Source organism: Paramormyrops kingsleyae, chromosome 22, assembly GCF_048594095.1.
Source record: "Paramormyrops kingsleyae isolate MSU_618 chromosome 22, PKINGS_0.4, whole genome shotgun sequence".
Lineage (NCBI taxonomy): Eukaryota > Metazoa > Chordata > Actinopteri > Osteoglossiformes > Mormyridae > Paramormyrops > Paramormyrops kingsleyae.
Genome location: NC_132818.1, coordinates 4,316,720 through 4,344,706, shown reverse-complemented (window position 1 = coordinate 4,344,706; position 27,987 = coordinate 4,316,720). Strand labels below are relative to the sequence as shown.

At 42.7% G+C, this 27,987-nt stretch overlaps 2 protein-coding genes and 1 long non-coding RNA gene across 3 annotated transcripts; 1 reads left to right on the top strand and 2 right to left on the bottom strand.

Annotated features, from left to right (window-relative positions):
* Positions 1-450: 450 nt before the first annotated feature.
* Positions 451-14,618, bottom strand: LOC111846410 (uncharacterized). The gene is made up of 4 exons (XR_002838878.2): positions 14,414-14,618; positions 2,239-2,326; positions 1,581-1,803; positions 451-1,423 (listed from the first exon to the last, which is right to left on the bottom strand). It is a non-coding gene; the product is annotated as an uncharacterized lncRNA (long non-coding RNA).
* Positions 13,285-22,197, top strand: kdm8 (lysine (K)-specific demethylase 8). The gene is made up of 8 exons (XM_023816542.2): positions 13,285-13,644; positions 15,040-15,510; positions 16,491-16,663; positions 18,852-18,984; positions 19,070-19,120; positions 19,901-20,050; positions 20,136-20,228; positions 21,064-22,197. The coding sequence occupies exons 2-8, from the start codon at positions 15,052-15,054 to the stop codon at positions 21,226-21,228; spliced, it is 1,224 nt and encodes a 407-aa protein (XP_023672310.1). The 5' UTR covers positions 13,285-13,644; positions 15,040-15,051; the 3' UTR covers positions 21,229-22,197.
* On the bottom strand, positions 21,720-27,539 carry nsmce1 (NSE1 homolog, SMC5-SMC6 complex component). Its single transcript, XM_023816544.1, has 8 exons — positions 27,414-27,539; positions 26,995-27,132; positions 26,158-26,279; positions 25,165-25,242; positions 24,422-24,568; positions 24,198-24,314; positions 23,250-23,376; positions 21,720-22,094 (listed from the first exon to the last, which is right to left on the bottom strand). Exons 2-8 carry the CDS (start codon positions 27,110-27,112, stop codon positions 22,009-22,011), a joined length of 795 nt encoding a protein of 264 aa, XP_023672312.1. The 5' UTR covers positions 27,113-27,132; positions 27,414-27,539; the 3' UTR covers positions 21,720-22,008.
* Between the last annotated feature and the right edge of the window lie 448 nt (positions 27,540-27,987).

Below are 27,987 nucleotides of genomic sequence, written 5' to 3'. Positions count from 1 at the left end.
TTTCACCTTTATAAATATGAATTGCTGATTGCTGAACATTGTTGGTTTTAGTTTTTTTTAGTACTGACCTCAGTCACAATATTGGATTATTAAAACAGGAAGTCACAGTGTCTCCTACATATGCATTTTTTGCCACAAAATAATAATGGTAAAGGTCACTTAAGGTCACACTTCATGTGGTCACTGTTCTGTCTCACTAATGCTGTTCCCTAACTACATATTCTGTTCCTCAAATGCAGATTAATGTATTAAACATTTTCTGGATTTCTTCGGTACTTATGGTTGACTACCATGAATATCTGTTATAAGCCTGAATTATTCTTCATTATTTATTACAAATAAAACAATAAAACGTGTACATATCATGAAAAAAATTCTACCAAGATTTAAATAAAGTTTAGTGTAAGTGTCACGTCTACTAATATAAGGAATAACCCAGAATGCAGGCTGTACTGGGATTATCCCACGCAGGGACGTTTTATTTGCTTAACACGGCAGACAGCAGATGCCAACAGGCAACAGTGAACGGACAGGGGATACTGGACTGAAAAACGCTTATAAAAAAGGGGAGTGAGGAGAAAACACAAGGCAGCTGTGAATGGTCTACAGGAGGGCAGGAACAACAGGTAAGACTGATGGGTCATAGGTGTAGTTGATTTGGAGCCACAGCCAAGGGAAACATAGGAATCAGAGAGGCGGAGCAGGCTGGATCTGACAGCAAGCATGGACCCTCAAGGCAGAAAAATAGGCTTCAGCTTGAAGTTACTGCTGGAATTTGAAACACTTTTATGTGAATTTTTCAGATCTGCTTAGTAATTATCGGCAGTGGAATGAGAAAAGAGGAAAAGAGCTTCATTAGAAACAGCTTCATCCTCACTTCTAAAAAAGTTCCAGTCCGTGAAGGGAAACGAAAAGCCATATTATGCAAATCTGTGGATTTTAAAGATTAATGTGGAATAATAAAAAAACCATGCAGATGTTTTATGGTAACGAGGGGAGCTTATCTGTCAAGTTAGTTTAAGTGCACAGGTCAAGTTCTCGGGTGCTCCGAAGAGTGAATGGACCCTCTATACAGCCATCATTTCTGCCTATGCATGAATGCCCTTTGTCAAGTAAAGGGAATACCCCAGTAAATTTAAATATAATCCGGGAATTTGTTGGAGAAACTGACAGCGGTGGTCTGAATGTTTGTATAATGTGGAGCCACATCAAAGGCTCAAACCTCTTAAAGACATAGATCCACTGGAATCTCTCATGATACAGCTCCAGCCGGTTATAGGTGAGGCAGCACGGGGGCTCTCTGGGTGCACTATTTCTCCTGATCTTGTATTCCTCCAGGCACTCCAGTTTGCTCCTGCTGGTGGGTGAATTGGCTGGTGGGGAGTAGCATGGGGCTCAGATCGTCAGGTCGTCAGATCAAATCCTGTGGTCGATAGAGTGATGTCACCACTGGGACCTTGAGCTTTAACCCCTATTGCTCTAGGCACTGGCTGACCCTGCTTTCTTGATTGCATATTGTTTTGGATAAAAGTGTTTGTGAGCTGGTGGTGGACTGGTGTCCTGTCCAGCGTGTCCTCTACCTTGTGTCCTGTGGTGGAGTGATGTCCTGACCAGGGTGTCCTCTGCCTTGTGTCCTGTGGTGGAGTGATGTCCTGACCAGGGTGTCCTCTGCCTTGTGTCCTGTGGTGGAGTGATGTCCTGACCAGGGTGTCCTCTGCCTTGTGTCCTGTGGTGGAGTGATGTCCTGACCAGGGTGTCCTCTGCCTTGTGTCCTGTGCTTCCAGCAATAGGCTCACCTGGTCTCTTTGTCAATGTGACCAACAAAAGAGGATTTCTTAGACTGGAAGGATGCTTGATGGGAAACTGGATATACAGCTCCTCATATGGATAGAGTAAAGGATATGCAGAACTCATTTTACAGTTAGGGGGATATTTTCACAGTTAATTCATAGTTACTAGCTGCTAGTAAACAACATTGACAGTTGCTAGACCAGGTGTTGCAGAAAGTGATTATGTCTGATTTGTTCTCTGATTGTTGATCTGCTAAATACGTAATATAGAAACAAAACTTGCATCATGGAAACGCCATGTTCCCACAAGCACAGCTGGTAAATGGTCTTTTTAGTTGTTCGGCTTTGTGTTTCTTTTAGCCTTTTAGAAATCCATCTAACCACACATCTCCCAGCCATTTATCCTTCTCAGTGTTGCTGAGGTTTTACAAATATTAATGAAACTCACTGGGCAGCAGCGTTCAGTTACTTCCAGTACTCGCTGTCCAGCTCCTCCTTCTACTGATCCTCCTTCCATCCCCCCTCCTTTTATGATCCTGCATTCAGTAAACATTAAAATATGTCCAGTTTCATCCATCCAGACATTTTCTACAGGCACTAACTCATTGCACTGGGTAAGGAAATAATCAGTACAAGGCAGGGAACTAGTTGGAAATGTGGATTGTTTGTCCAGGGAATGTATCTCTAGAAAGGAACCTATAGCTAAATGTTTTCAATTAAACAATTTCCTGGGTGAGATCAAGGAATGTCCTTTTCATCCATATTTATCCATATAAAAGCAACAAGATCCAATGAAAAAGGTCTCAGATAATTACAAAAGTCTTTTAAATCTGATGGCAAGTCATGAACATTACTGTTGCAACACTGCCCTCTGGTGGCCTTTTAAAAGGGAAACGTCAGGCTAATAAATAATAGTATTTAAAATGCCAACGCCCAGCCTTGAGTCTGTGTCTTACAAGGCTTTCACAGTTCACAGCAGTTTAAAAGCAGTTTCTGCTGTGGTTTCCCAGTAAATACCAGCTTCTTCATACTGCCATGACCATGCCAATCAGCAACTCTCCTTCACCCGCATGAGGTCACGTGGCAGGAATGGCTGAATAGCAATTAGTCCTTTGTCATCATCTATCTAATTTTATTTCCATAACAAGCCATTCAGTATCCTGAATTTATTCTATCACTTGTCTAAAATTGTTAATTACAATCATCCAATCTGCAGAGAAGGTGATTAGCTGCAACCTGCCATCCCAACAGGACCTATATGCCTCCAGAACCCTGATGCGGGCAAGAAAGATCATGGTTGACCCCTCGCATGCTGGACAGGGACTGTTCAAAAAACGACCCTCCGGCAAGAGACTCAGGACTATCAAGACCAGAACTACACGCCACAAAAACAGCTTCTTCCTCTCACCAACAAGCCCCCTGACCCCTGCTGACACAGTCCCTGTCTCTGCCACCCCCCACTCACTCTGCACCCATCTTTGTAAATCCTTTTTCACCTAGGGGTCATAATATATTTTCATATTTTTATATTCTATATTCAGTACCTCTGTTCCCCTACCGTTATTTCTACTTATCTGTTTTGCCTAATTTATGCTTTTTTTTCTTATATGTTGTCTGTGAATGTAAGAACCAATGCTGCCAATACAAATTCCTAGTACATACAGTTGTACCTGGCCAATGACGTGAATTCTGATTCTGACAGTGGACTGACAGTATCTTTAATTGAAGGGCACAATAGCCAGCTCTCACAGGAGTTCAAGTTAGTCTGCTTAACTAATATGCCACTGTGTGTGAAACACACAGCTGATGGGAGCTTCACAGGATTCTTGGTGTCCCTTCAAGTTTCCTCATGAGTGTGTTTTTGTTACTACAATACCATAGACATGAAAAGGGCATTCATTCATTTATTAATGTAGGTGTATACTGAAATACGGCAGAGAAGAGGCTCCAAAACCATAATCGCATTTGAAAGATTTCCACAGATATCAAACAGTCTCTTGTTTTAATTTAATCTATAGTGTTTGAGAGAGAGAGAGAGAGAGAGAGAGAGAGAGAGATTACTGCATGGACATTAGAAAAGCACAGGAAACATGGGGGTGGGGTGACATGTAAGAGGTCATGGACATGCATAATGTCCATCTTTGTCTCTGTGGAAAGACAAGTCCACATGCAAGGCTTATATAGCTGTTATATATACACACTGTGCATATCCCTCCATCTTCCAGCTCATCCTGATCCTGGTTATGGGAAAACTCAGACACCCCGAAACACAGGGCTGGGATACACCCTGGATCGAATATTATTGCATCCCAAAATTAGGCAATTTAGCGTCAAAGTTAATGTGATATCTTTGCCGATTTGACTTTCCTGAACCTCGTTCTGGCTCTGTGTGCTGATCCAGTACTATAGCCGCAGCATGTCTTTACCATAACGTGCAGGTAGTCAGAAAGCTGCATGTCTCGGCCCTGCCTCCTGGGGGCCGGAGGCCCGCCTGGGCTGGCCACATACTTCCAACACTCCCATCCGGCCTTGTTAGTGCGCCGGGCGGCGAGATCCTGTGCTTTCTTAAACCCCGGAGCGCGAGGAACTGACAGCACGGTTCGCCCCGCGAATTCACAATGGGCAACCTATCTCCTCTCCTTACAAGTTGGGGAAGGCATCTCAGTGCTGGGAGATGGAGGGAGTGAGGAAGGGAGAGAGAGGGAGTGAGGGAGACAGAGGTAGAGAAGAACTTTGACGTTTCAATCCACCCTCTGGTCTTAATTATGCTTTAGTGATTAATGTTCTGGGTATATAGTTTTTTTTTCTGTCTTGCAAAAAAAATGCAAGGTGTCCAGGGGCCTAGTTTGTGTCCTCAAACCGCATCACCTGTTGCACTACTGATCTAATCCTCATCTGGCTGACCTGACATGACTCCTGGAGAACAAAAGAGATGCCGGCAGTTTCTCTAGGCAGATTAGGATGGGGAGGAGCAGCGTGGTGTGGCTCCCCGTCACACAGTCTGGGCCCTGTGCAAAGGAGTCAGACCCCCCCCAGCGCGGTGCGGCTCCCCGTCACACAGTCTTGGCCCTGTGCAAAGGAGTCAGACCCCCCCCCCCCAGCGTGGTGCGGCTCCCCGTCACAGTCTGGGCCCTGTGCAAAGGAGTCAGACCCCCCCCAGCGTGGTGTGGCTCCCTGTCACACAGTCTGGGCCCAGCGCGATTCCCATTCATCCCAGGCTGGAGTGACAGCGGCTTCCCAGAAGAAGAACCTGGTGGACATCCTGGGAAGCTAACATCTCTTCAGACACATTTGCAGCAGGATGTTCCTCACAGTGAGCTGCAGGTGCTGTGGCGCATGCAAATCTGGCACTTTAGCTCCATCTGAGCCTTTTTCCAACCCTTGTCTCTGCATCCCTTTTCAGATGAACAATTATGTGACATAAATCACTCTAATGAGTTTGGTGCAATTTCCCTGCTCCGCTCCTTGTTTGCCCGTCGCTTGTTATATTAATACTGCGCTCTTTTTAAATCAACCATGCCTGACTGGCTGGGATATTTACCTCCTAACTCTTGATTGGCTTATTTGAACGGTATTGCTAAAATAATTGGTGGGCTTATATATGCTCCATCCAATCACATGCCACAATGCTTTTTCTTACATTGGTGCAGTGAAGATTAAATGTCACGTAAAAATGAATTCTGGATGGTCTCATATTTATATGAAAAACATAGATAATATTCTAATGTGTAATTATCTTAGGCTGCAATTACTTATTCAATTTTTTAATATTCTAGAAAATGAATCCATTAAATTATATTAAGCACATGGATCACAGTATAAGTGATATATCACACTGCTCTCTTGTGAAAATAGACCAAATGCAGGACATTTTCATCATCGTTTGATTCCATCAGCTATAGGGGCACAGTTACCACCAGACACCTTTTTTATCATGCGGGGAGTTTCCGCCCAAAAACAAACTCATGTCTTTTAGACTAATGTTAATGTTGTACAGTATCATTAAAATTGATGATGCTTCATTACACGTCCCTTCCTGTGAGGACAAAAAACATTTCACTTTATGTCATCTGACCCTTATATGCGCTGAGATTTCAAAGCTTCCATTAAAGGTCTCATCAGCATTTTATGAGCGAGGCCCTAACCTTTAATGACTCTTTGCCCTGTCTACACTGGCTGATTCGGTGTGGCACACTGAAGCCATCTTTTATGTTGTCAGTGTGGGATGAATTACAGGGTCATGCCTTCTGGGCTTAGCCCCACCCCAGCCAACCAGGAAAGTGTTTTTCAGGCTTCAGCCTGCCTACCTATCTCTGATTGGTGGCAACATTCATACAGACTAATCACATTGTCCCCCAATCTACTCACAGATCAGCTGGACAGGCACATGCCATACCAGCAAGGGCACCCCTCCAGTCCTGAAGAACATGACACATGAACAGGCAGCAGAGGTGTACAGCTGGGAAATTTACTGGGTAGTTCAGACATCCCATCCAATGGTGCAGCCCTGCCTTGTGTCTGGTGCTATGGAGAAGGCTCCAAATCCCTCCCCTCCATCAGGCTGACCAGGAGTCAAACCATTGGAAGATTGATGGGATTCAGATTCCAGCTAGGCCTTTTTGGGATTTGAACTTACAACCTTCAAGTTAATACTCTGTATCCATCCTCCATGTAATTTTGCTGGGATGTCCTTCTACTTCTTGAAGTCTCATTGGTCGGGTGGACCCCAGGCTTTGAGATCCTCACCAATCAAATGGGAGACTGCATGGTGGTATTGCGCTCTCAGTACACGGGTTCCTTTATCCCATAACAATGCATTAATTTCATGTGTCAGCGGGCCGGCACTGGCAGGCTGAGTGCAGCTAAACTGTGCTTAATTGGATTCCAATCCTGGGCAGCAGGCCGGTGAGGCTTCCCCTGGCCTCTCTGCTCTTTCTTACAATCTCCCAGAGCGTGACGGAGTAGATTACGCCCCCGCCGCCTGCAAACCGCATGTTTACAGTTATGCTCCATGGTGTTGGACCAATCGCTTCCCCCCACCCCCGTACAGCTTCTGTCAGACGCACATGCTATGTGCTCCCTCTGGTGTAGGAGACCTGGATCATAGGTATTACCTGGGTAACCAGCAGCGCATAAATTATCAGTATTTGGCTTGTCTGTGTTACCAGGATTACCAACAGTATCCGAGTTATCTGTGTTACCTGGCTTGTCCAGATTACCTGGGTTACCAGTAGCATCCGGGTGATCTGTCACATTGTTTGTCTGAATTACCAGGATTTCCAGCAGCATCCGAGTTATCTGTGTTAGCAGGATTTCCAGCAGTAATCGAGTTATCTGTGTTAGCAGGATTTATAGCAGTATCCGAGTTATCTGTATTACCTGGGTTCTCAATATCTGAGCAATACCTTGGTGTTTTAGGATTACATGGCTTTCGGTCATGCCTACATTATTCACTATTGCCTGTGTCTGCAGATTGGTATCCTTATCATTATATCCATATCCTTATCATGTACCCTTATCCTTATTATATATCCATATCCTTATCCTTATATATCCATATCCTTATCCTTATATATCCATATCCTTATCATAGGTTATTTCCATGACCCTGGTCACCAGTATAACCTGGATAACCATCCTATCTTGTACTTGAACTTCTTTCATGTGGACCTCAGAGTTATATGGGAATTAGACTCACAACCATCCGGTGTGACACCCTTTTTCCTTCTAAGCCCTTCTCAGACAAGCAATATTTTATTAATATTGCCATTTAGTATCACATTTATATACTATATGTGCTAAATTATTGGTTAATTTAAAACTTTTACCAAAATACATATTTAAAATGGTTTGGCCCCTCTAACTTGCATTATATGGAAAACATGAGTAAATACCCCTAACAATTATTTTGATTTATGGATAGTAAATCACAGGAAATGGCAATCATTAGTCTTTCATTGTCACATACATGTCAAACTCACACCATTGAGAAATGAAACTTTGCAACTTCACGTCTTTTAACCCATGCTAATTGTGATGATGAAAGTAGGGCTGTGGCGATTATTCGACGTAATCGACTATGTCGATTATAAAAATGGCCCACGTGGAATTTTTGTGTAAAACTACGTAGGCCTAAATGTTTTGTAACTACAATGCACTGAGTGATAAGCTAAACCAATTGTAAGGTAAAGTACTTTATCCCCTCGAGAGCACGTTAACATTGTCCTTTTAAAAATCGCGCAATAAAACAGTCTGCTAATAACTGAACTTTACCGTCCACCTGATGATCTTTTTGCCACTCGAGAGTTACAATATTTTATTTATTAGACCTGCGGCAAGGTTTTCATTTACAATACAAAGTTATTCCGCTAATAAGCTGGCTAGTAGTTACACTGCTGGCATCGTTAAAACTATATCAATTATAAACTGAATTCCGATATAGTTTTGTCTAATATCGCCGGTGCCAGCGGTGCCGCACTATTTTGTAAGCATGCACTGGCCAATCATGTAGCACTTCTTTCATAAATATTAATGAGACATCTCCTATCACCCTGTAAAAAGGAAATTTGCTTCCTGCCCCCCACACACAAGGCGACATGGCTGCGTCTACCAGCAGAGCTCCGGAGTCTCTGGAGAAACACGCGGCAAAAAAGACTGGCACGCGGTCTTCCAAAGTTTGGGAATAATTCCGTCATGACACCTTTTCTGCACCTCTACTGTAGCTGACGTTAATGACGCTGTTTCAGCCGTTTTGTATTTTTTTGTTTAGTTATTCTGTCATGTAAAAGTGAGACAAATTATCGTTTACGACTACTCTTCACACACTGTAGCCTAAATCGTTCCTTGCTCACTGAAGTAAGCTTGACTATAAGATACCTTTGCTAGTGTAATTTGTTAAAAAAACATGTTTCTCTAGTTATGAAATCATTCCATGTTTTATCATCTATTTCAACATTAAAGTCAAACTGGTTTACTGAAATAATTAAGTAAAAACTATTGCAGTGATTATTAACTTAAGTCTAACATAGAAATCCTATTGAATATCTAATTAAGATTTGCCTTTTTTGTTAATAATGCTCTACTGTTTAAGAAATGTTTTAATAAATTGGAATCTTAATGAGAATTTCAGATTTGTGTGTGGGGGGGAGAAGGTGAATTGACTAACTAATAATTAAATGACTAACTTGAAAATAATTGCTTATCAATAAATTTATCATCAGATCAATCGAAAAATTAGTTGTTAGATTAGTCGAATAATCGAAAAATAATAATACTAATAATCACTAGATTAATCGTTTAAAGAATAATCGTTTGGGACAGCACTAGATGAAAGCGTTAAATGTTTACGTTAAAGTTGACGCTTGTTTTCTGAAATCACCTTGGTAGAGGGCTTGGTGTCAACAAAAACAGTGCCACAAGGGGGAGTAGGAGTTCTGTGGGATCCCTTTCAGTTCCTTATGCTATGTATGAAGAGGTGGCTTCCTTTGTTCAACGTGCGCTTTAATATTGTTGCACTAAATTAGTCTGCATTTTCTTATTAAGGTTTCTCTCTGTGTATAACCTGGTACAAAAGTGCCATAAATTATATACAACTTTGCATAACGTATATGCTTGCCACAGATGTGAATCTACTTGCATTTGGGACCAGGACCATCAGATGCAAGTCAACTTTTTGGCATCTCTCGATATTGTAGCTATCACTCACATATCACGTATTACAAGTTAGATGTGGACAGTGAGTCATTATACGGCTGGCAGTACTGCCCATTCTCCTGCACTCGTTACATTAATCAATAAACCTGCTAACGTCCAAGTACTATGTACTTTTTCTGTCATCCCTCGATCGGTGTATATTATTTACTATGGATATCGGACGTAAATGCGATCGGATGCGACTCAATCCAGCATAACTCAATAATTGCTAAATAACTAGCTGGCACAAATAATCCCAAAGGTAAATGACCGATAGGTGTCCTCCTATCGATATGAGTCAGGACATACTCAAAAATTACCACAGTAACTCAGTACACTGGTCACCCAAGTGTCACCTATGACTTATTGTGTCACAACAACATAATAACAGAAGCCAACAGAAATGTACAGAGGCAGAGCAACTGTAGAATATGACTGAAAATCTCTCATAAAGCTAGACCTTCCAAGTCTAGCCAATGGTACCCAAGTGCTGAAGCTTTAGGCGGTTCTTCCATTACAACCTTCATGCAGTTATCCATCACAGGACAGCAGAGAGCTTGGAACCTATTCCAAGAATCACAGAGCAGGGATATCTGGATGCAATGCAACTCATTCACAGGGCACATAGTCACTATGGGCACCATGATTTATTCATTTGTTTGTTTGTTCAGGGTCTGTAGCAAGAAACTGTAGTATCTAATGAAAACCCAGGCAAACACTAAGAATATGCAATCTCCTTACATATGGAGCTAGAGGTAAGAATGAAACCCTCAAACGTGTGACCATCCAGAAGTCACTGTTGCCCCCTCCCCACAGATGTGAACTTAACACTTCACCTGCACTTTGCCACCTTATTGTCATTTGATCAAATCCTCAAACATGTGACCATTCAGACCCTGAAGTTGTTGCTTCATACTACAGAACCAAGAAAAGGGATAATTTCTTATTCAAAGGCCGGTGCTAATTATTTTCCCCATACATAAAAGGCAGAGGTTTTTATGCAACTTTTTTTTTAAAAAAAAAAAAGCTTCCCCAAAGTTCTGGTTACGCTGCACATGGGATCCCAGCAAACCACAATGACTGCTTAAAAACTGCCTGCCTGTCTGATAACCTTTCTGCTTATTTTTGAGGTTGTGGGCTGTTGCTTTCATCCCAACCCAGTAAGAAGTGTTGCGAAATTTCTGAATGACCTCTGAGTCTGTGGGAAAGGAGTGTTTTGTATAATGTGCAGTACCATATGTCCAAATTCTGCTTTTCATAATTTTCCTAATCGAAGGTTTGCACCCGATTATCAAATGCCCATTGTACTACAGAAGTGCCAAGCAGGCATAGTGGCATAACGAACGTGGAACGGTCAACAAATTTAGCACAAATGTTCTATGAACCATTTGCAGAAATTGTGTTAGTGTTTATATTAGCCATTACAAACCTGAAAAGGCAGCCCTTTGTGATGACGGACAGGTTTCACCCAGACCCAGACACTGCTCTGAAGGTTTTCTAACTAAGCTGGCCATAGTATTGCACAGTGCAAGTGCACATTTCTCAAAGCAAGACAAGTGTCACAAAGTCTGAAAGCTTGAATTGACCACTTAGGGCACAGACTGCAACTCATCTAGCTGTCTGCTAATTAAGTACATGTGTGTACTGTCCCATCTCTTCCTGCAAAGTAAAATTCATAATTGAAATAAATGTTTTTTTGTCTTTGTCCAGACAGCTCAAAGAGCAGAATGACATTACTCTGGGATGGACAGGTGTAAACAGAGATTTTATTTTATGGGGATGGAGACAGCAGAAGGGAATGAAATAATGAGACGGAACAGACGAGACATGAGGGAAACCAAAGAGGAACCAGGTCCTGAAATGGACTATGACAAAACTAAGGAATCAGGCCTAAGACCTCTCCATAGCCACATTCAGATCCTTACCGAGGACAGACCCTAAGAACTCTGCATAGCCACATTCAGGCAATGTCCTCGGTAAGGGTCTAAGACAGGGGTGGCCAATCTTATCTGCAAAGGGCTGGTGTGTATGCGGGTTTTCGCTGCAACTCCCTAATTATATTACTAATTAGAGGACTGATTGGCTGAAGAGTCCTCACACCTGGGTTTGAACAACTGTCCTACAGGTTATCCCAAAACCTACATACACACCAGCCCTTTGCGAATAATATTGGCCACCCCTGGCTTAAGTCCTCTGCATAGCCACATTCAGATCCTTACCGAGGACAGAGCCTAAGACCCCTGCATAGCCACATTCAGATCCTTACCGAGGACAGAGCCTAAGAACTCTGCATAGCCACATTCAGATCCTTACCGAGGACAGAGCCTAAAAACTCTGCATAGCCACATTCCGATCCTTACCGAGGACAGAGTCTAAGACCCCTGCATAGCCACATTCCGATCCTTACCGAGGACAGAGTCTAAGACCCCTGCATAGCCACATTCAGATCCTTACCGAGGACAGAGTCTAAGACCCCTGCATAGCCACATTCAGGTCCTTACCGAGGACAGAGCCTAAGACCCCTGCATAGCCACATTCCAATCCTTACCGAGGACAGAGCCTAAGACCCCTGCATAGCCACATTCAGATCCTTACCGAGGACAGAGCCTAAGAACGCTGCATAGCCACATTCCGATCCTTACCGAGGACAGAACCTAAGAACTCTGCATAGCCACATTCAGATCCTTACCGAGGACAGAGCCTAAGACCCCTGCATAGCCACATTCTGATCCTTACCGAGGACAGAGCCTAAGACCCCTGCATAGCCACATTCAGGTCCTTACCGAGGAGAGAGCCTAAGACCCCTGCATAGCCACATTCAGATCCTTACTGAGGACAGAGCCGAAGACCCCTGCGTAGCCACATTCAGATCCTTACTGAGGACAGAGCCTAAGACCCCTGCATAGCCACATTCAGATCCTTACTGAGGACAGAGCCGAAGACCCCTGCATAGCCACATTCAGATCCTTACCGAGGACAGAACCTAAGACCTCTGCTTGAACAATGTTCCGCTACAACCTGCTCAGCATATACATGCCCAGCCCTGTATGTACTCCCACTGCACAGCTTACATATGAAAATAATGTGTTGACATTCATCTGACTCTTTGCACTACCACCTGTCACTACCTGTTAACTGTACACTGCTTGTGGTTACGAGTGTTGATTATTGTCTAAAGTTTTGTCTCTTAATACTCACATCTTCTGGTAGCAAAATTTTAGGCAACCAAGCATTTTAAGTACATGTTATTCAAAGTATAACTATACTATAAGTGCATAATACACAACACAACCCCTGCTTTGGGTGGCTGGTTTCCCTTAACTAGTAGCTTCCCCTGGGTACAATTTTAACCAGCAAAGCAGAACTTTCTATTCTTGATATAAGCTATGGCACATTTAATGTCGATATGCCCAGGGGGGTTGGGTAGCTGGTTGACCTTGGACCCCCAAGTAGTTTGTGGTTCCTCTCCTCCGTAATCTGGCTTTCTTTCTCTCATTTCTCCTTCCTTTTCCCTGTTCTTAATGGTGCTGTAAGGTATCACAGCACACCCATGTGAAGCACCTTGGGGTGACTCTTGTGGAAAGCACTATATTAAAAATTGAATTGAATTAATGTGTTAGTGCTTTCTTTTTCATTTTACTTTTTGTATTTTTTTCCTTTGGTGTCCACCTTAATTTAAACCAGGTTTGCCCAATTCTGATCTGGTTTGAAACACAATTTTCCCTACTGAGACACACCTACTACACCTGGTAATTAATTGATTAAGATGCGTTTGAGCAGGGAAACTGTGCTGCAAACTTTGAACTTTGAGCAGACCTAAGTAGCAAAATATAGCCTGTATCGTATTGTGTGGGGTAAAACGATATATAAAACGCGGGCGCAATTCTCTCGATGACAGCATAAATGCACTGAATACATGATTTAAGGTTTTGGAACCAATGCCATGTTTTTATCAAGTGATTTTTGCAACAACCCAAATAAGTAATATGCATTATAAAAATGCTCGAGACTTTTATTTTGACAGACGCGGTTCTGTCGATAAGCGGAACTTATAGGTTGACTCCCCGGAAGTTATGTGTGCAAAGCGAGGATGTTACGGCTGTAACAAAGTAGCGTGGCTGCCTGAAATGTGGTTTTTAGTCCTGCAAGCGTAGGGTCACTGGTAATCGAATACTTTCTTACATGTCCTCTGATTGCGTCTTAATGATGTAGTTTGCTTCGTTTGGAAGATCTGACTTGTTTGAGGAAGCAATATAGTCGCGACTAATGTATAATAAAACAGTAAAACATTATTTGCTATTCAGAAATAATATTAGAATCATTCGTAAACACACCATGGGGTCAATCAAAAGTTGTAGTATACCTGCTTGAAACCTTAACGATGTTTTAGACTGAACACACTTTTCTTTTAAATAGTGATAGTATTGAAGAAATTAAATGAAAGCAGTTCTGCACGAATTTCCCCACTATCATGCATGTAAGAGGCAGTGTCGTGATCTTTACTAAGTCCATACCATAGCATACGTAAAAGGCTCGTCATTTCAACAGGATTAAGACTAGTTGGGCAGTCCGTTCATTACGAAGAATCTTAAGTATCTGTAGTTAAACAATTAAAAACCTGGGTTCTACAAATGTACTCAAACTTTTGAATGATACTGTAAATATGTAAAAGTAATAAGTCGATAAACTAAACTTGCTAGCTTGAATTGGACCTACATCAGGAGTCAGGAACCTTTTTATATGGAAGAGCCATAAATACCAACTATTTTTCGTTTCGTTTTGTTCGAGAGCCAGATCATTGTTAATACAATTTAATTAGTCTTTTTACTGTTAAGCCTATATTTTAATTACTAAGTTATACCAGAGATATCGTAATGCTTTACATTTGACCGTTTTATGGACGCAATTCTATCATTGCATATTAAACATACCACCGAACTAGCTCTCTCCCCAAAGGCAAACTCTTCTGTCCACTCACACTGGAACGAACGGTAGTCTTGATGGTTTATTTTTCTTTTGGACGTGTTTTTCATGAGCTAGCAGGAAGGAGATATGTGATTTCGTTAGTTCACCTCAAAACGGCCCGTCTCGCGCCGCATTATCCAATGAAAATTAAGCTTTGAAGCCGACTGAGATTAAGACGATCAATTTCTTTATTACAATTTGTAAATAATTGCTGCCATATCCGTTTAACGTTTAATTCGCACAACATTATTATTTTAGCTGCTTTTTTTGTTTTAAAAATTCTCAGCTCCAATTCATCCCTGAGCCACAGGTTCCTGACCCTACCTACATATATCTCCATAGATCACTTCCTGCAAACATTATCATTAAGTATAATGTCTTCATGCCAATTACCTATCGGGTGAAACAAACAGGGTTTCTCAGTATCTTTTTTAAGTAACATTACTGTATGAAAGCATGTAAAATGTATGAATGTCGAATAATGGCTCTTGATGTGCTTTTTAGCCACTCACCGGTGCCACTTATAGCTTGGTGTGTGCCGACACTGTTCCGTAGCTTTTGCTTTGAGGCTTTGTCTCCTCACATCTTGCAGGCCCTATGGATCATGGCCGGCGTGTGGAAGGAGATCCGAGCAGCTCTGCCTCCGACCGAGGCAGACTTTCCTCTGCACTTCAGTGAGAAGGTGGAGCGCAGTGTGGTGAAGGTGCTGGAGCAGGCCAGGCTGCAGCTCTATGGCTCCGAGGGCACCTCTCTCCTGCAGCACACTGCCCAGACCATCCTGGACTTCTCTTGGGAGAAGCTCAACATCGGGACCTGGAGGGATGTGGACAAGGAGTGGCGGAGGGTGTACGCCTACGGCTGCCTGTTCAAGGTGGCGGCACTGTGCTGTGCGGAGCCCGGCGAGGCGGAGGTCTGCGAGGCCATCAGGACATGCGACATGGGCCTGCTGATGGGGGCCGCCATCATGGAGGATGTGCTTCAGACGATGGTGGGGATCCTGCAGGGCAGGCTGAGGAGGGGCTGTTCGGAGCAGGCAGGCGCTGCCGAGGGGCCCGGTGCAAAGGTGCGTCCTGATTGGCACATTTTCTTATGGACGTCCTTAATGTTTTGACATGCATAGCTCAGTCATTTGCTGCTTTTTTCAACCATTGTTTATGCACTCGGCCACCTAGTTTGGTGCCTCTCCATAGCAGGTACACCTAGCTGGTGAAGGTTAGGACTCACTTTTCCCCCCAGAAGCAGTTGGGTTGTTGAGTTGTGTGTGAGAAGCCTTTCTGTATGCCACTGTTGTAGTGAGTGTTGTTTTGCACTTGTAGCCTTTACTCTAGCTTTGATGAGTCTGGCCTTTGTCTGACCTCTCATTACAAATGCTCCTTAGTCACAAAACTGCCCCCAAATTAATCTTTTATGATCATCACACCATTCTCTGTGAACCTCGCAGTGTTAAAGTCCTTGTGGGGTGGGGGGGGGGGGGGGGGGGGCGGTGCTTGTTTGAGATGCTGGAACCTCCTCCTCCTTTGGCAGCAACTATCACACCACATAAAAAATTACAAGTCTTGGCTGTTCTAATGCTTAGTCATTCGATAAGTGAACCTCTCCCCCCTCCCACAGTGCCGCATATATTCAGTTGCAGCCAAATGATTGATACTTTTATTGTTCCCGTTGGGAAATTGTCTTTTTTTTTTTGTAATGGAAATGAGTCTGTACATTCCAGTTCTGTGCATCAGTGGAACTCTTCACATATGAGCCATTTTCTTTAGAAATAGTTTAGGGGTGTTTCTATTCTCTAATGTCATTGTAATTTCAGAAAAGTGTGTGCTCAAGTAGTAATTCTTACAAAGGTCTTTTGAATGCCTTTTACATGTTTTAAAGAGCATGCATTTATCCATCATCTTTCATGATTTTTCATATCTTGCCTACCGATGTGACAGTTTCCTTGTGGGATTGTAGGAGGGAATTCTACCTCTTAGAAATGACCTTGTTACTGGATTAATTTCAGACATGCATACAGTAGATTGCAGATCTTTCATATGTCTATAACAGAGACTGAAGGAGAGCTGCGTTTCTGTACCTGCAATCAGTCCAGCTAAGGAAGTCCCCAGGACAAAGTGTCTGCCCTTAGATCGCTTCCGGATGGATTACCTGAATCAGGAGAAGCCAGTGATCTTAGAGGGTGCCATAGACCACTGGCCTGCATTTAATGACCACAAATGGAGGTAAGGCTTTACCATAGAGTTAGACAGGAGTGTTTGCCAAAATCATGGCAGATTGTGACGTGGGACATAGACTAATGACCTATTTATGTGGAGGGACATAGAATGGGCTGCACAGGAATAACACAATGACTAGCCAATAAGAAGGCCTTGGACCTGTTGGGCTACTTTCAGCTTGTTGGTGTATCTTCCCCTGACTGCACCCCAAAATGGCCACACCCCCTCCCTGCGCTTTATAAGATGGGTGCCCAGTAGGTGCAGTAATGTATGGACTCTTTCTGTATCATGAAGACAGAAATCAGAAATCAAAGTCTTACGAGTCAAGCACAGTGCCATCAGCATGTAAATTTATGAATTTTTTTAAAAATTCTTTCCAATGAGTAGAAAACAGCAATAACACAAAAATAATATTTAAAATAAATATCTACTTGTCGAACTTCAGGGCATATCCAGATATCCACAGGTCAGTGCAGAGCCGATTTGAGAGAAAGGGCTGGTTATCTGTGAATTTCAGTCACCCCCCCCCCCCCCCCCTTATATTTTGTCCCTCCTGATACTTAACAACAATAACTATGGCTGCACAACAACACATCGCAAAATGTGAAATTTCCACAAGTAACTGTGATATTTTTTTAAAATGGTTACGTTCCAAAACATAAAGAGGAAGGTGTGTGTGGTATTGTGGTGGTTGGATGTTGCCAGTTATGTGTGTTTCAGGTTGCCAAGGTGAAACCGGAACTTGGATCGACCAATCCGGTGGGATTGTTTTCACAAGGTGGACGGGGTTTCCCTGTATCGGCAACTCGGCCTTACGCTCGGCGGCAACCGGCTTTCCCATGCTTCTGCTTTAAGAACCTGTGTTTTTCTTAACCCAGTAAAATCCCTCTGCCATTACCGCTCTGTCTTGAGACGTGTGAATGCCTTTTGACACCCTAAGGTTGTGGAGGAAAGTTTAGATGTGTGCACACCTACACTCACTCACAGGAAGCCTTTGTTAAACACCTGAAATAAATAATTACCTGAAATAAATTATAGGCAAATTAAACTTTATAATATACCAGTAGTATTTCAAATTAGTTGGTGGTGTTGCTGTGACACACAAAGCAGTGCCAAGAAATACAATGTGACTATTGCGTAAGCGTACGATGTATCGCACAGTCCTAATCAATTATTTTGGTAGTCAAAACGTTCTACAGTAAGAGAGCCTTTCCTGCAGTATGACAATCATGTTAGCTTGTAGACATAATTGGCAGATAATTGGGTACATACATCAGTTCTCTAACTACTTACTTAGCACTTGTTAGTAATAGGTAATATAGTAAAATAACAGTATAAGAAATATATTTGTTAAAGAAACGTTTTTGTGTTACTGCATAATCCTTTAAATAGCTTGAGCTGATACTATGGTCTTAACTGTAGCATCAGAACTGAAAATTTGAAAGGAAAACCTTTAATAATAAAAAATAATAATACATTTTATTTATAGGTGCCTTTCTAGACACTCAAGGACACCGTACAGTGAATGCCAAAGAACAATATAAATAATAAAACCATAATACTAAAAACACAGGAATATAAAACATAGGTTAAATTAGACAAAGCAACTGAATTCACAGAGAGAAAACCAGCTGGAACAGATGGGTTTTAAGTTTCGATTTGAAGAGTGGAAGTGAGTCAATGTTTCTGAGCTCAGATGGTAATGAGTTCCAGAGCCGAGCTGCTGAGTGACTGAAAGCTCGGCTCCCCATGGTGGAAAGATGGGCGAGGGGGATAGTGAAATGGATGGCGGACGAGGATCTGAGGGTGCGAGAGGGAGTGTCAATTTGTAGGAGGTTGGACAGATATGGAGGGGCAAGGTTGTGGATGGCCTTAAATGTTAACAGATGGGTGCCCAGTAGTGGACTTTACAGAACCACCACAACACCTTTGGACTTTACAGAACCCCACAACACCTTTGGATTTTACAGAACCACCACAACACCTTTGGACTTTACAGAACCCCACAACACCTCACCATTCTAAATAACTGTACTTGTTGTACTGTACATATTGTGTTTATTCCAACATTCCTTGAACTGAAATGCACACTTGTACTTTCTGTAAATTTCCAAATCAACCACACAAGCACGCTGTATATGTGTAGCCATATTTAGCCAGTAACCCTGACTTGGATTCTGATTCTGTCTCCCAGCATAGAGTACCTGCGCAGGGTAGCAGGCTGTCGCACTGTCCCAGTTGAAGTGGGCTCCCGGTACACAGATGAGGACTGGTCACAGCGGCTCATCACCGTAAGCGCCTTCATAGACCGCTACATACTTGGAAAGGTAAGCCCAGCTTAGATCCAGATAGAAGTTTCGTGACCACATCCTTGCCTGACCGATCTGAGAGATGTATCTTTCTCATTCTCAGGAGGAAGGAGATGGTGTCGGGTACCTGGCCCAGCATCAGCTCTTCGATCAGGTTTGACTTTACTAGCTGGGTAATTACATAATGACACTATGAAGTTACTCCCCATTTTTTGGGATGAATTATTTTCAGCTGGGTATGAAGACATTTGTCATTCTGTAACTGGAGTCTAGCTCGAGATCTGCAGTCACAAACAAGCATTATTCCTCGGGTTGTCTAAGATCTATTGTCTCCAGGGTCTTCTAGAACTTTCCATTAGGGGTAATATCAGGCTTCCATCACTCTACAAATTCATTCTGATATAAACACCCAGCTGAAAGCTCATCCAAAAAAAAACAGTGGATGTTTAGAATAGGGTGAATACACAGTCATCCACTTCATAGCCACAATTTCCCATGAGGTCAGTGGATGCTTTGAGCAGCAGCAGTGCCATGCCTGCAGAGCTGATGGAAGCTCAGGTTGCCTCAGGACTGCCTGCTTCTTGCATCTATGCTGGGCTTGTGCTTTGTCCATTTTGGCCAAACTCTGAAGCACTTCCCTTGGAAAAACTCAGTCTAGCTTAAACAAACAAATACACAAACATATATAAGACCCATCCACAACTCAACTGTAACTTTACAGTAATATCTCTGCAGTGCTGGACAAGCATCGTCTTCTGACAGTCCAGATACGCTGGTCTATCGCAGAGCACATATGCACACAGTCAAAGACTATGGGTAATTCAGAGTCACATAAGTTCTTGTCTTATGGGAGGAAACCCATCCAAACAAAACCAGAACATACCACACACACAGGGCTAGAGGTCAAAGACTAATGGCTACAAGTCATTTTGAGGTCCCCGAACTGAAGGCTGATATCCATATCCCTGACTACTGCTGTCTCGGGGAGGGAGATGAGGATGACATCACAATCAACGCCTGGTTCGGCCCGGCGGGGACCATCTCCCCTCTACACCATGATCCCCAGCACAACCTTCTGGCTCAGGTTGGACTGACGCCTGGATGCAACAGAAGCAATGCAGCGCATTAGCCAGATCTCACTGGCTACCTCTGTCAACCCCCTATGACAGGTGGTGGGAAGCAAGTACATCCGGCTGTACTCTCCTGAGGACAGCAGGAAGCTCTACGCTCATCAGTCTCAGCTACTGCACAACACCAGCCAGGTACACGGGGCTCTGGACCGCATTCCACATCACCACCTCATATCACTGTCCCGCATGACTATTTCACATCACCATGTCCCGCATCAGTGTCCCACGTTACTGTCCTGCATCACCATTTAGCACTCTCCCATATCAATGTCCCTCACCGCGTTCCATATCACTATCTCATATTACTGTCCCACATTACCATCCCTTAGCAGTCCAAAATGACGTATCCCACAAGGCGCTTCATGTCACCGCTTCCCATATCATGCCTTTTATCATCACGTCCCACATCACAATATCCCATATCATACCTCAAATGACCACATCCCATATCACTGTCCCCAATCACCATGTCCCATATCACTGCATCCCACATCACTGTTCCACAACACAACTGTTTCCTACACCACTGCATCCCATATCACTGTCCCATACCACCATGTCCCACATCAGTCTCGTTTTCCTAGTTCATCAAACCATTCCATTTTTTATAGGATCATTATCAAGATGATAGTACCTTATTGGTCCCTGTGCGGGCAATTTCCTATGTCCAGTAGCAGAAAAGAAAAGTGCTTTAGACCCCTAATAGAGAACAGTAAGTAAAATAGAGAAATATTTTCACCTGTAATATAAAGAAAATAAAATAGCTGTGCATACCAGTAGCGTCCATCATTATTCTATACAACAGTGGCTGTATCTTCATTTCTTGTATTCATTGTACCAAGTTTGTGCTTTTCTCTCTCCTTTGTAACTGTACGCCTCATTGCTGTATGTGAAAGAATTCCCCCCAGCGATTAGTAAATCATGTCATCTTTGCTAACGGGCTACCCACCGGTCGGCCCATGCCCAGGTGGATGTGGAGAGTCCAGACAATGAGCGCTACCCGCTGTTTGGAGAGGTCCCCTACCAGGAGTGCCTGCTGCAGCCTGGGGACATGCTCTTCATCCCCGCTCGTCACTGGCACTACGTCCGCTCCCTCCAGCTCAGCTTCTCCGTCAGCTTTTGGTGGTGCTGACATCAAGTGCAATACCATCTCCTGGGCAAACTACTGAAGCTGTGAATTCCAGGAATAGTTAAGTCAGTCTCTTTGTACAATATGTATTTTTTTCTTAAAATCTCCAGCTCCAGCTGGAGGAGTACATACATCATGTCTGCTTGTTTATATCGTTGAATTTTTAACACTTCCAGCAACATTTTTCTTGTTAAATTAGCACACCCCTCATTTGTGGCCCCTACCATCAACAGCAGGCCTTTGCAGAACATCAGCAGTTGAGCAGTTCACCTCATGTCTTTCTTGGGAAGTGGGAAAGATCTAGCGAACAGCAGCATGCATCTACAAGAAGCCTCCCATGCTTCAGAACAGTAATGTGTTTGGTTGCTGTAGAATAACCCAGGAAAGCCTCATGCAAAGTGCTGGAAACTTAATAGGTGTAACCCAATATAAATATTCCATATTCAGATCAGCAATTCAATACATTTAAATAATCAACTGAACTACAAGTAATGTTCATGCGAACAGTCTTTTATTAAAACCAAGCTTTAAAAAAAGTACAGTTTCAACAAAGTACAAAAATGCAAAGGAAACGTCGAGAAATGGTGACAGTCTCCTTCCTCCATTTGCTTGTCTAGTGTTCCATTGGAAGTGGAACACTTCCAATGTTTATCTGGCATCAGTGAGGAACTAATATATACAAATGGAAAAACAGTAGGGTTCAGAGCTAGTTCAGATATGACAACCATGAGCTAATGACGAGATAAAGCTGCTGTTAGATATGCAGGAGGCAAATGTGAAGCGCTATCTTCTCCGACGAGAATGCGAAGTTGAAGGTGTTGGAGCAGTGTTCTCCATCTCCAAAGGCACCTGAGCTGTATCCCTGATCTCTGAATCACAAACACATGCCAGAGTCAATCCTCAGCAGTAACTACAGTTATTTCTAGTAATGATGCTGAATTCTGTTCAAAATAAACATTTTATGATTCTTAAGCCTAGTTCTTGTCCTCATGCCATTACAGTATACGCATAGTCGAGCACAGGAACTTTGGCAGACAGACCACATTTCTTCACGTTCTCATGCTGGCACTTGCATACAGCAGTAAGATTCCGCCAGAGCAGCAGATTCCACCGACTGGAAATGCCTACTAATGCACTATCAATTCTTTGCACTAGTACATTTAAAGCAGAACTCATGCAAAAACAGTAGAGGCTCTTTTTCTTTACACATGCTAGATAATCTTGAAAAGGAACATTTATCAAAATTACATGGCTTATTAAATTATGTTTCCAGTGATAGAGTGAATATGTTTTCATGAAACTTATTACACGGCTCTCTGGAATGCTTGATCCTGATTGGTCAGTTGAGACATTTGCAGGTTCGTTCTTTTCAAATAATAATGTGGCAAGTAGCTGTGTAATAAGCGGGATAATGTACAGGCAGCCGGTAGTTATCGTGAAATAAGCCCCTTCAGTGTGATACAAGACCCTCCGCTTCGCGTCGGGTCCTGATCACACTGTCGGGGCTTATTTCTGCGATAACTACCGGCTGCCTGTACATTATCCCTTACTTAATGATCTCAGCCCAGTGGAATATCAGGGTACCTGTCATATGCTAATTGCATGCGCATAACGTGATGTCGACATTAACATCGGACATCGTGTATGCATGATATGTACAAACCAGCTCACCGTAAATACCGGTATTGTCATCAACCTTTAAATTCTTTATCAAACATTAATACCAACATGCTTAGCCCTTATAAGGAGTCACAGTAACCATAAATTCAGCATTACACAAAGTATTGTGGCCTTTTTGCCTCGACATGATGGTTTATTTTTCTAGCAGTAAGCACTGAAAAATGAATAAAGGACCGGTCTAGTGTGTGAAATCTCATGACTACAACTAAGGGACATGCTGAATATTAGATTGGCACTAAACTCATGCTTTCGTTCTTTAGCTGTTACCCTTGATCTAATCATTTCTGCGTGCCCGAACAATGTGCACTCGATCTGGGCCCCAGGCAGCGGAACGGCGTGCTTACCTGGAATCTCGTGGGGCCAGAACGCATTACACACTGGGCACTGAGGATCACTGCGGCCCTTGAAGTATTTCGCAACGCAGGGAATGTGCATCTTAATCCCACAGGACATGTTGTCACACATCTGACTCTGGAGGGCGTGAAGGGACACAGCGTGATGCCGTCAGATGCCCCTCCCGATGTGTGACGCGACTGTGAATATGCTGGCCGACATGCAGTGGCAGGTCTTATCTCCCACTCTGTTCTCACTAGCACTGTGCCTAAGGTTCCCACCGAACACTTCCAGTTGGTCCTAATGCTCATACATCAGGAAAAAACCAAATTCCCCTTGGTTCCACCCCTCCGTTGGGCCTAGCATAGGATCAATTCCTGCCCTCAGATCTGAGTGTGGAGGTTAGTTGTTTACTTATGTTTTTGATTCTAGCATCCCGTCCACGGTGCACACCAGTCCACGGTGCCCTGTGATGGACTGGGAGAGGCTCCATCCCCCCCCCCCCCCCCCCCCCATCAGATAAGGGCATTTACTGTAAAGTTATTTACTTTAAAGAAAACTTATCTGGCTGGTACTAGACATGCACCAAGACCAGAAGGATTACAACATACAAAAACAGAATCAGATCCCCTACGTTCTAACAAGCTGTAATTAATTATTAGTAATTAATTACAGTAACACATACGTTGCTGGGATGTTTAAGATCAAAACATTGTTAAACGATTATGTTCCATTTAGTCCTATTAACAATACTTAAATTATCAAATAAGCTAATACGCGTTTTGAGATGCATTTTTTTTTCAATAATTTTGCTTTAAATCAGTTAAGCCTAACCTTTAGGCATATTGTTACTGTTTCTGTCATGTTTTCAATATTCAATATTTAATATTATGGGGGGAGGGGTTCTGCTGTTTAAATACCTGGATGTAATATTCAAGTTAAAACAATCAGCCGTTTACCTGAAACACGACATTGTGACATATGGCACATGTCTTCACCATGTCCTGGTAGATCTTCTGAATATACTGCTCCATCTCCATAATACAGCGGGTACTCAGGGTGTATTCGCCATGTTTCTAGGGTCGTAAGTGAAACATACACTTATTCTCTAAAACACACAGGTGATTAAAATGAGCAGCGAGTCACGGCAGATGAGGACTGCTGCTCTCACTGCGGTTAGTACCTCATTCAGCCACTTATCCCGCACCAGCCTAGTAAGAAGCAACTCAGTCTCCTTCTTCTTCATCTTCCTGGTGTTCAGGCTGTCGGCACAGTTTAGGATGTCAGTAGAGGAGGCCCTTCCGCTCTCAGAGTCCACAATCAGGTCCATCTGTACGTAGGAGGTGGAATCCGCAAACGGATTATACTTAGTCTGTTTGTAGGAGCTCTCATCCAAAGGGAAACTACATGGCTAATACAGCAAAGGTGAACATTTATTCTACAGATGGAAGAAATGGGTTGTCAGATTAAACAACTTGCGATCATGAGTAGAGAAGATAGGGCTGAGTTAATCTTAGATGTTACTGACTCACATGAATCTTGTGTACAGGGTTACATGTAAGAGAGTGTAGAGATCCAAGGCTAAGCTGTCTGAAGGGCAGAGCTGACTGCCCCTCAGCTGACATATAGGGAGGCCCTGACTATTTCATTGCTTTAATTTATTTATATTTATTTAGCCGACACTTCTATCCGAAATGAGGTACAAATGAGACAGCAGGGGGAGAAGATCCCTGGAGCAAATGGGGTCTTGCTTAAGGGCCCGACAGTGATGTCACTCTGCCTACCAGGGGATTTGCACCAATGACCTTCCAATCACATGAACAATGTCCTAACCCACAGAGCCATATACCCCCCCCCACAGCAAACAATAGACAAACATGCTCCAGTGGATAATAACCAGGAAATATAACCAGAATCTGCACTCACCGTTTTTCTAAAAAGCTCAAGCTCATTGTCGGCATAATCAGAAGACATCCTGGTTATGTCTGTCTCAGCCATATTCACCTGAGGAAGAAGAAACACAGCTGTCAAAGCAGCTGGGACTCAGACACTCTGCAGTGCAGCTTTCTTTACTGAGCTGGGACTCGGACAATGCAGTGCAGCTTTCTTTACTGAGCTGGGACTCGGACACTATGCAGTGCAGCTTTCTTTACTGAGCTGGGACTCGGACACTATGCAGTGCAGCTTTCTTTACTGAGCTGGGACTCGGACACTGCAGTGCAGCTTTCTTTACTGAGCTGGGACTCGGACACTATGCAGTGCAGCTTTCTTTACTGAGCTGGGTCTCGGACACTGCAGTGCAGCTTTCTTTACTGAGCTGGGACTCGGACACTATGCAGTGCAGCTTTCTTTACTGAGCTGGGGCTCGGACACTGCAGTGCAGCTTACTTTACTGAGCTAGGACTCGGACACTATGTAGTGCAGTTTTCTTTACTGAGCTAGGACTCGGACACTATGTAGTGCAGTTTTCTTTACTGTTAAATGCCATCAGTACTCCGGTGATAAGTGTCACTGAGGCTTTAGTAATGTTAGTCAAGCCACTGAAGCATATTTTAACTGAATTAAATACCACTAATAAACAATAACAATTATCAAATTCAAATAAGGAAGTGAAACTCAATCTGAGACACTATGTTCTTTATAGCAAACACTTGTATTTCTATCACAAATTCCCAATCTAGCCTTGGAAAGAGATTTGTGAGCAAATATAAAATATGATGAAAGGACATAAAACATGCTGAAGTCTCACATTTAGAAATATAGTCCTACTAGTTTGTGAATCGTAATTGTTTTGCTTCGAATTGAGATCATGATTCTCTGTAACAATTTGTCTTCTTAAATTTAAATGTTTATTGCATTCATATGAACAGCTCTTAAGAAATCATTCAGACAGGCAAATGCCTACCCGCCCCAACTAACCAAAGCATAATACTGAAGACCATCTTCTTCGGACACAGATTTCCGGATCTGCATGAACAGTGGTTCCAGATGAGAGTTGATGAGATCAATAAATTCATCCAGTCCATCGCGTGTGTAATGTGCTGCATTAGCAAAGAGTTAAGAGAGCCATGCTTAAGATCAAATATTATTAAAAAAAAAAACCCCACAATATTAAAAATCAAGGAAACTGATGCTAATTTATACATTAATAAAAAGATACAGATCTAAGAATATATCATATGGCTACAACAAAATAGGTGAAATTATATTTTTGAACACAAAAAATATTGCTTTATATCATACACTGTATGAGCACAGCTTTTAGATCCCAGCGGAGAGAGAATAAGTAGCACATTTATCAGACATTTACCTAATTAGTGCATGCACACAAAGGGCACACTAGTATAAAAAGTGAATTCTCATTTATTAAAATCATGCCCCCTACTAAAAACTTAGCCCCTTTTCATAAATCACTAGCGACGCTCCATCATTACACTACGACAGGGTTGCCTACTCATGCATCTGGCGTGACACGCTTTCAGATTCTCACGCTCACGCAAGAAATCTTACGGCAAATCTTTATTATTCCATTGTAAACTTAAAATTAGCTACATCAAAAGCGTTGGAGTAGTTTACAAACCCTACAGACTATTTACAAGGTAATAAAACTGTTACATGCAAGCAAATGCGTATGCGTGTGTGTGCAGATTTGTCGAATTGAAAATCTCACTCCAGCCAGCAGACCAAGGCTGGAAACCCTGGTATATTATACACGCAGATGACCGGAGACTGAGAGCGCGATGTATTTTTTCTTACTATTGTGCACCTCGCAGCAATTCCGATGCAGTGCGATGGCTTTGGACCGGACAATGATCCCATTACACATCAGAGACTGCAGGAACCTGCGGTGACAGTCTGACAAACTTCCAGCCATGATTTCGCGCCTCTAAAGAACTGCAACCGAAAAAACAGTATGTAAACGTAGGTAAACGTACACTCAAAATGACAACCTCCGAAGGTACACTACTGCAAATAAAGGCCTGCATGAAAGAAATGACGATTTTCATAACAAGATAATTCAACAGGTGCACTATCTATCAAAAGACATACGTATTTAGTGTATTAGCATCTTCTGTGCTAAAAGGGGCCTTTTAAAACAAATTTTCCAACCGATGTAACTTCCACTAAATCGGTGGTTTCCAGTATATTAGCAAATCTCTAAAACTAAATCTTACCAAAACCAGTCCACGACTTTTGAAAATGTAAGGATTTAAAGACTAATGCATTCTCAGACCTACTGCTCAGTCTTCCTTGTGTAAATATAGTAAACGGTGAGACTGAAGCCTTCCATGTGCGCTACTGCCCCCTACAGATTTGGCTGACTACCTGTTCGCTTTGGTGTATTCAAACTGCGAACAGGTGTAGTCCCGTATGAAGTGTTCTCCAGTTGTATGTCTGGAAATGGACAGATTCATGACCATCTGGTTGGTGACACAACGCTAGCCTCTGTTCACAGGGCTTTTTGAAAAGTTGATTAATTAGATATAATCAAACCTTAACAGGCGTTGCAGTAACACATCAAATAATATTCAGAATAATTTAAAAACATGATCCTAAACCACAGTTTATTGTGTAAGGAAGTATGTCAGTGCATTAATTCATTGTAACTTGGACACACTAACAAGAAAACAGACAGAAATCTAAATGGTTTGCATAATTACGTACAGTCTAATTCGGATAAATTCAACTTGCAAATTCTTTTTCCGCTTATATTCATAATTTTGAACATTGGCCTATTTGCGCAAAACT

Bases quoted from the DNA above. Each gene is read 5' to 3' on its own strand.
- kdm8 (XM_023816542.2), top strand. From the start codon at position 15,052: ATGGCCGGCGTGTGGAAGGAGATCCGAGCAGCTCTGCCTCCGACCGAG. The intron at 18,985-19,069 runs GTAAGCCCAGCT...TCTCATTCTCAG, and splicing joins ACCGCTACATACTTGGAAAG to GAGGAAGGAGATGGTGTCGG. The intron at 20,229-21,063 runs GTACACGGGGCT...GCCCATGCCCAG, and splicing joins TACTGCACAACACCAGCCAG to GTGGATGTGGAGAGTCCAGA.
- nsmce1 (XM_023816544.1), bottom strand. From the start codon at position 27,112: ATGGCTGGAAGTTTGTCAGACTGTCACCGCAGGTTCCTGCAGTCTCTG. The intron at 26,280-26,994 runs GTAAGAAAAAAT...TTGCTAATGCAG, and splicing joins TTGCTGCGAGGTGCACAATA to CACATTACACACGCGATGGA. The intron at 22,095-23,249 runs GTAAGCACGCCG...TTTGTGATTCAG, and splicing joins CTGGCCCCACGAGATTCCAG to AGATCAGGGATACAGCTCAG.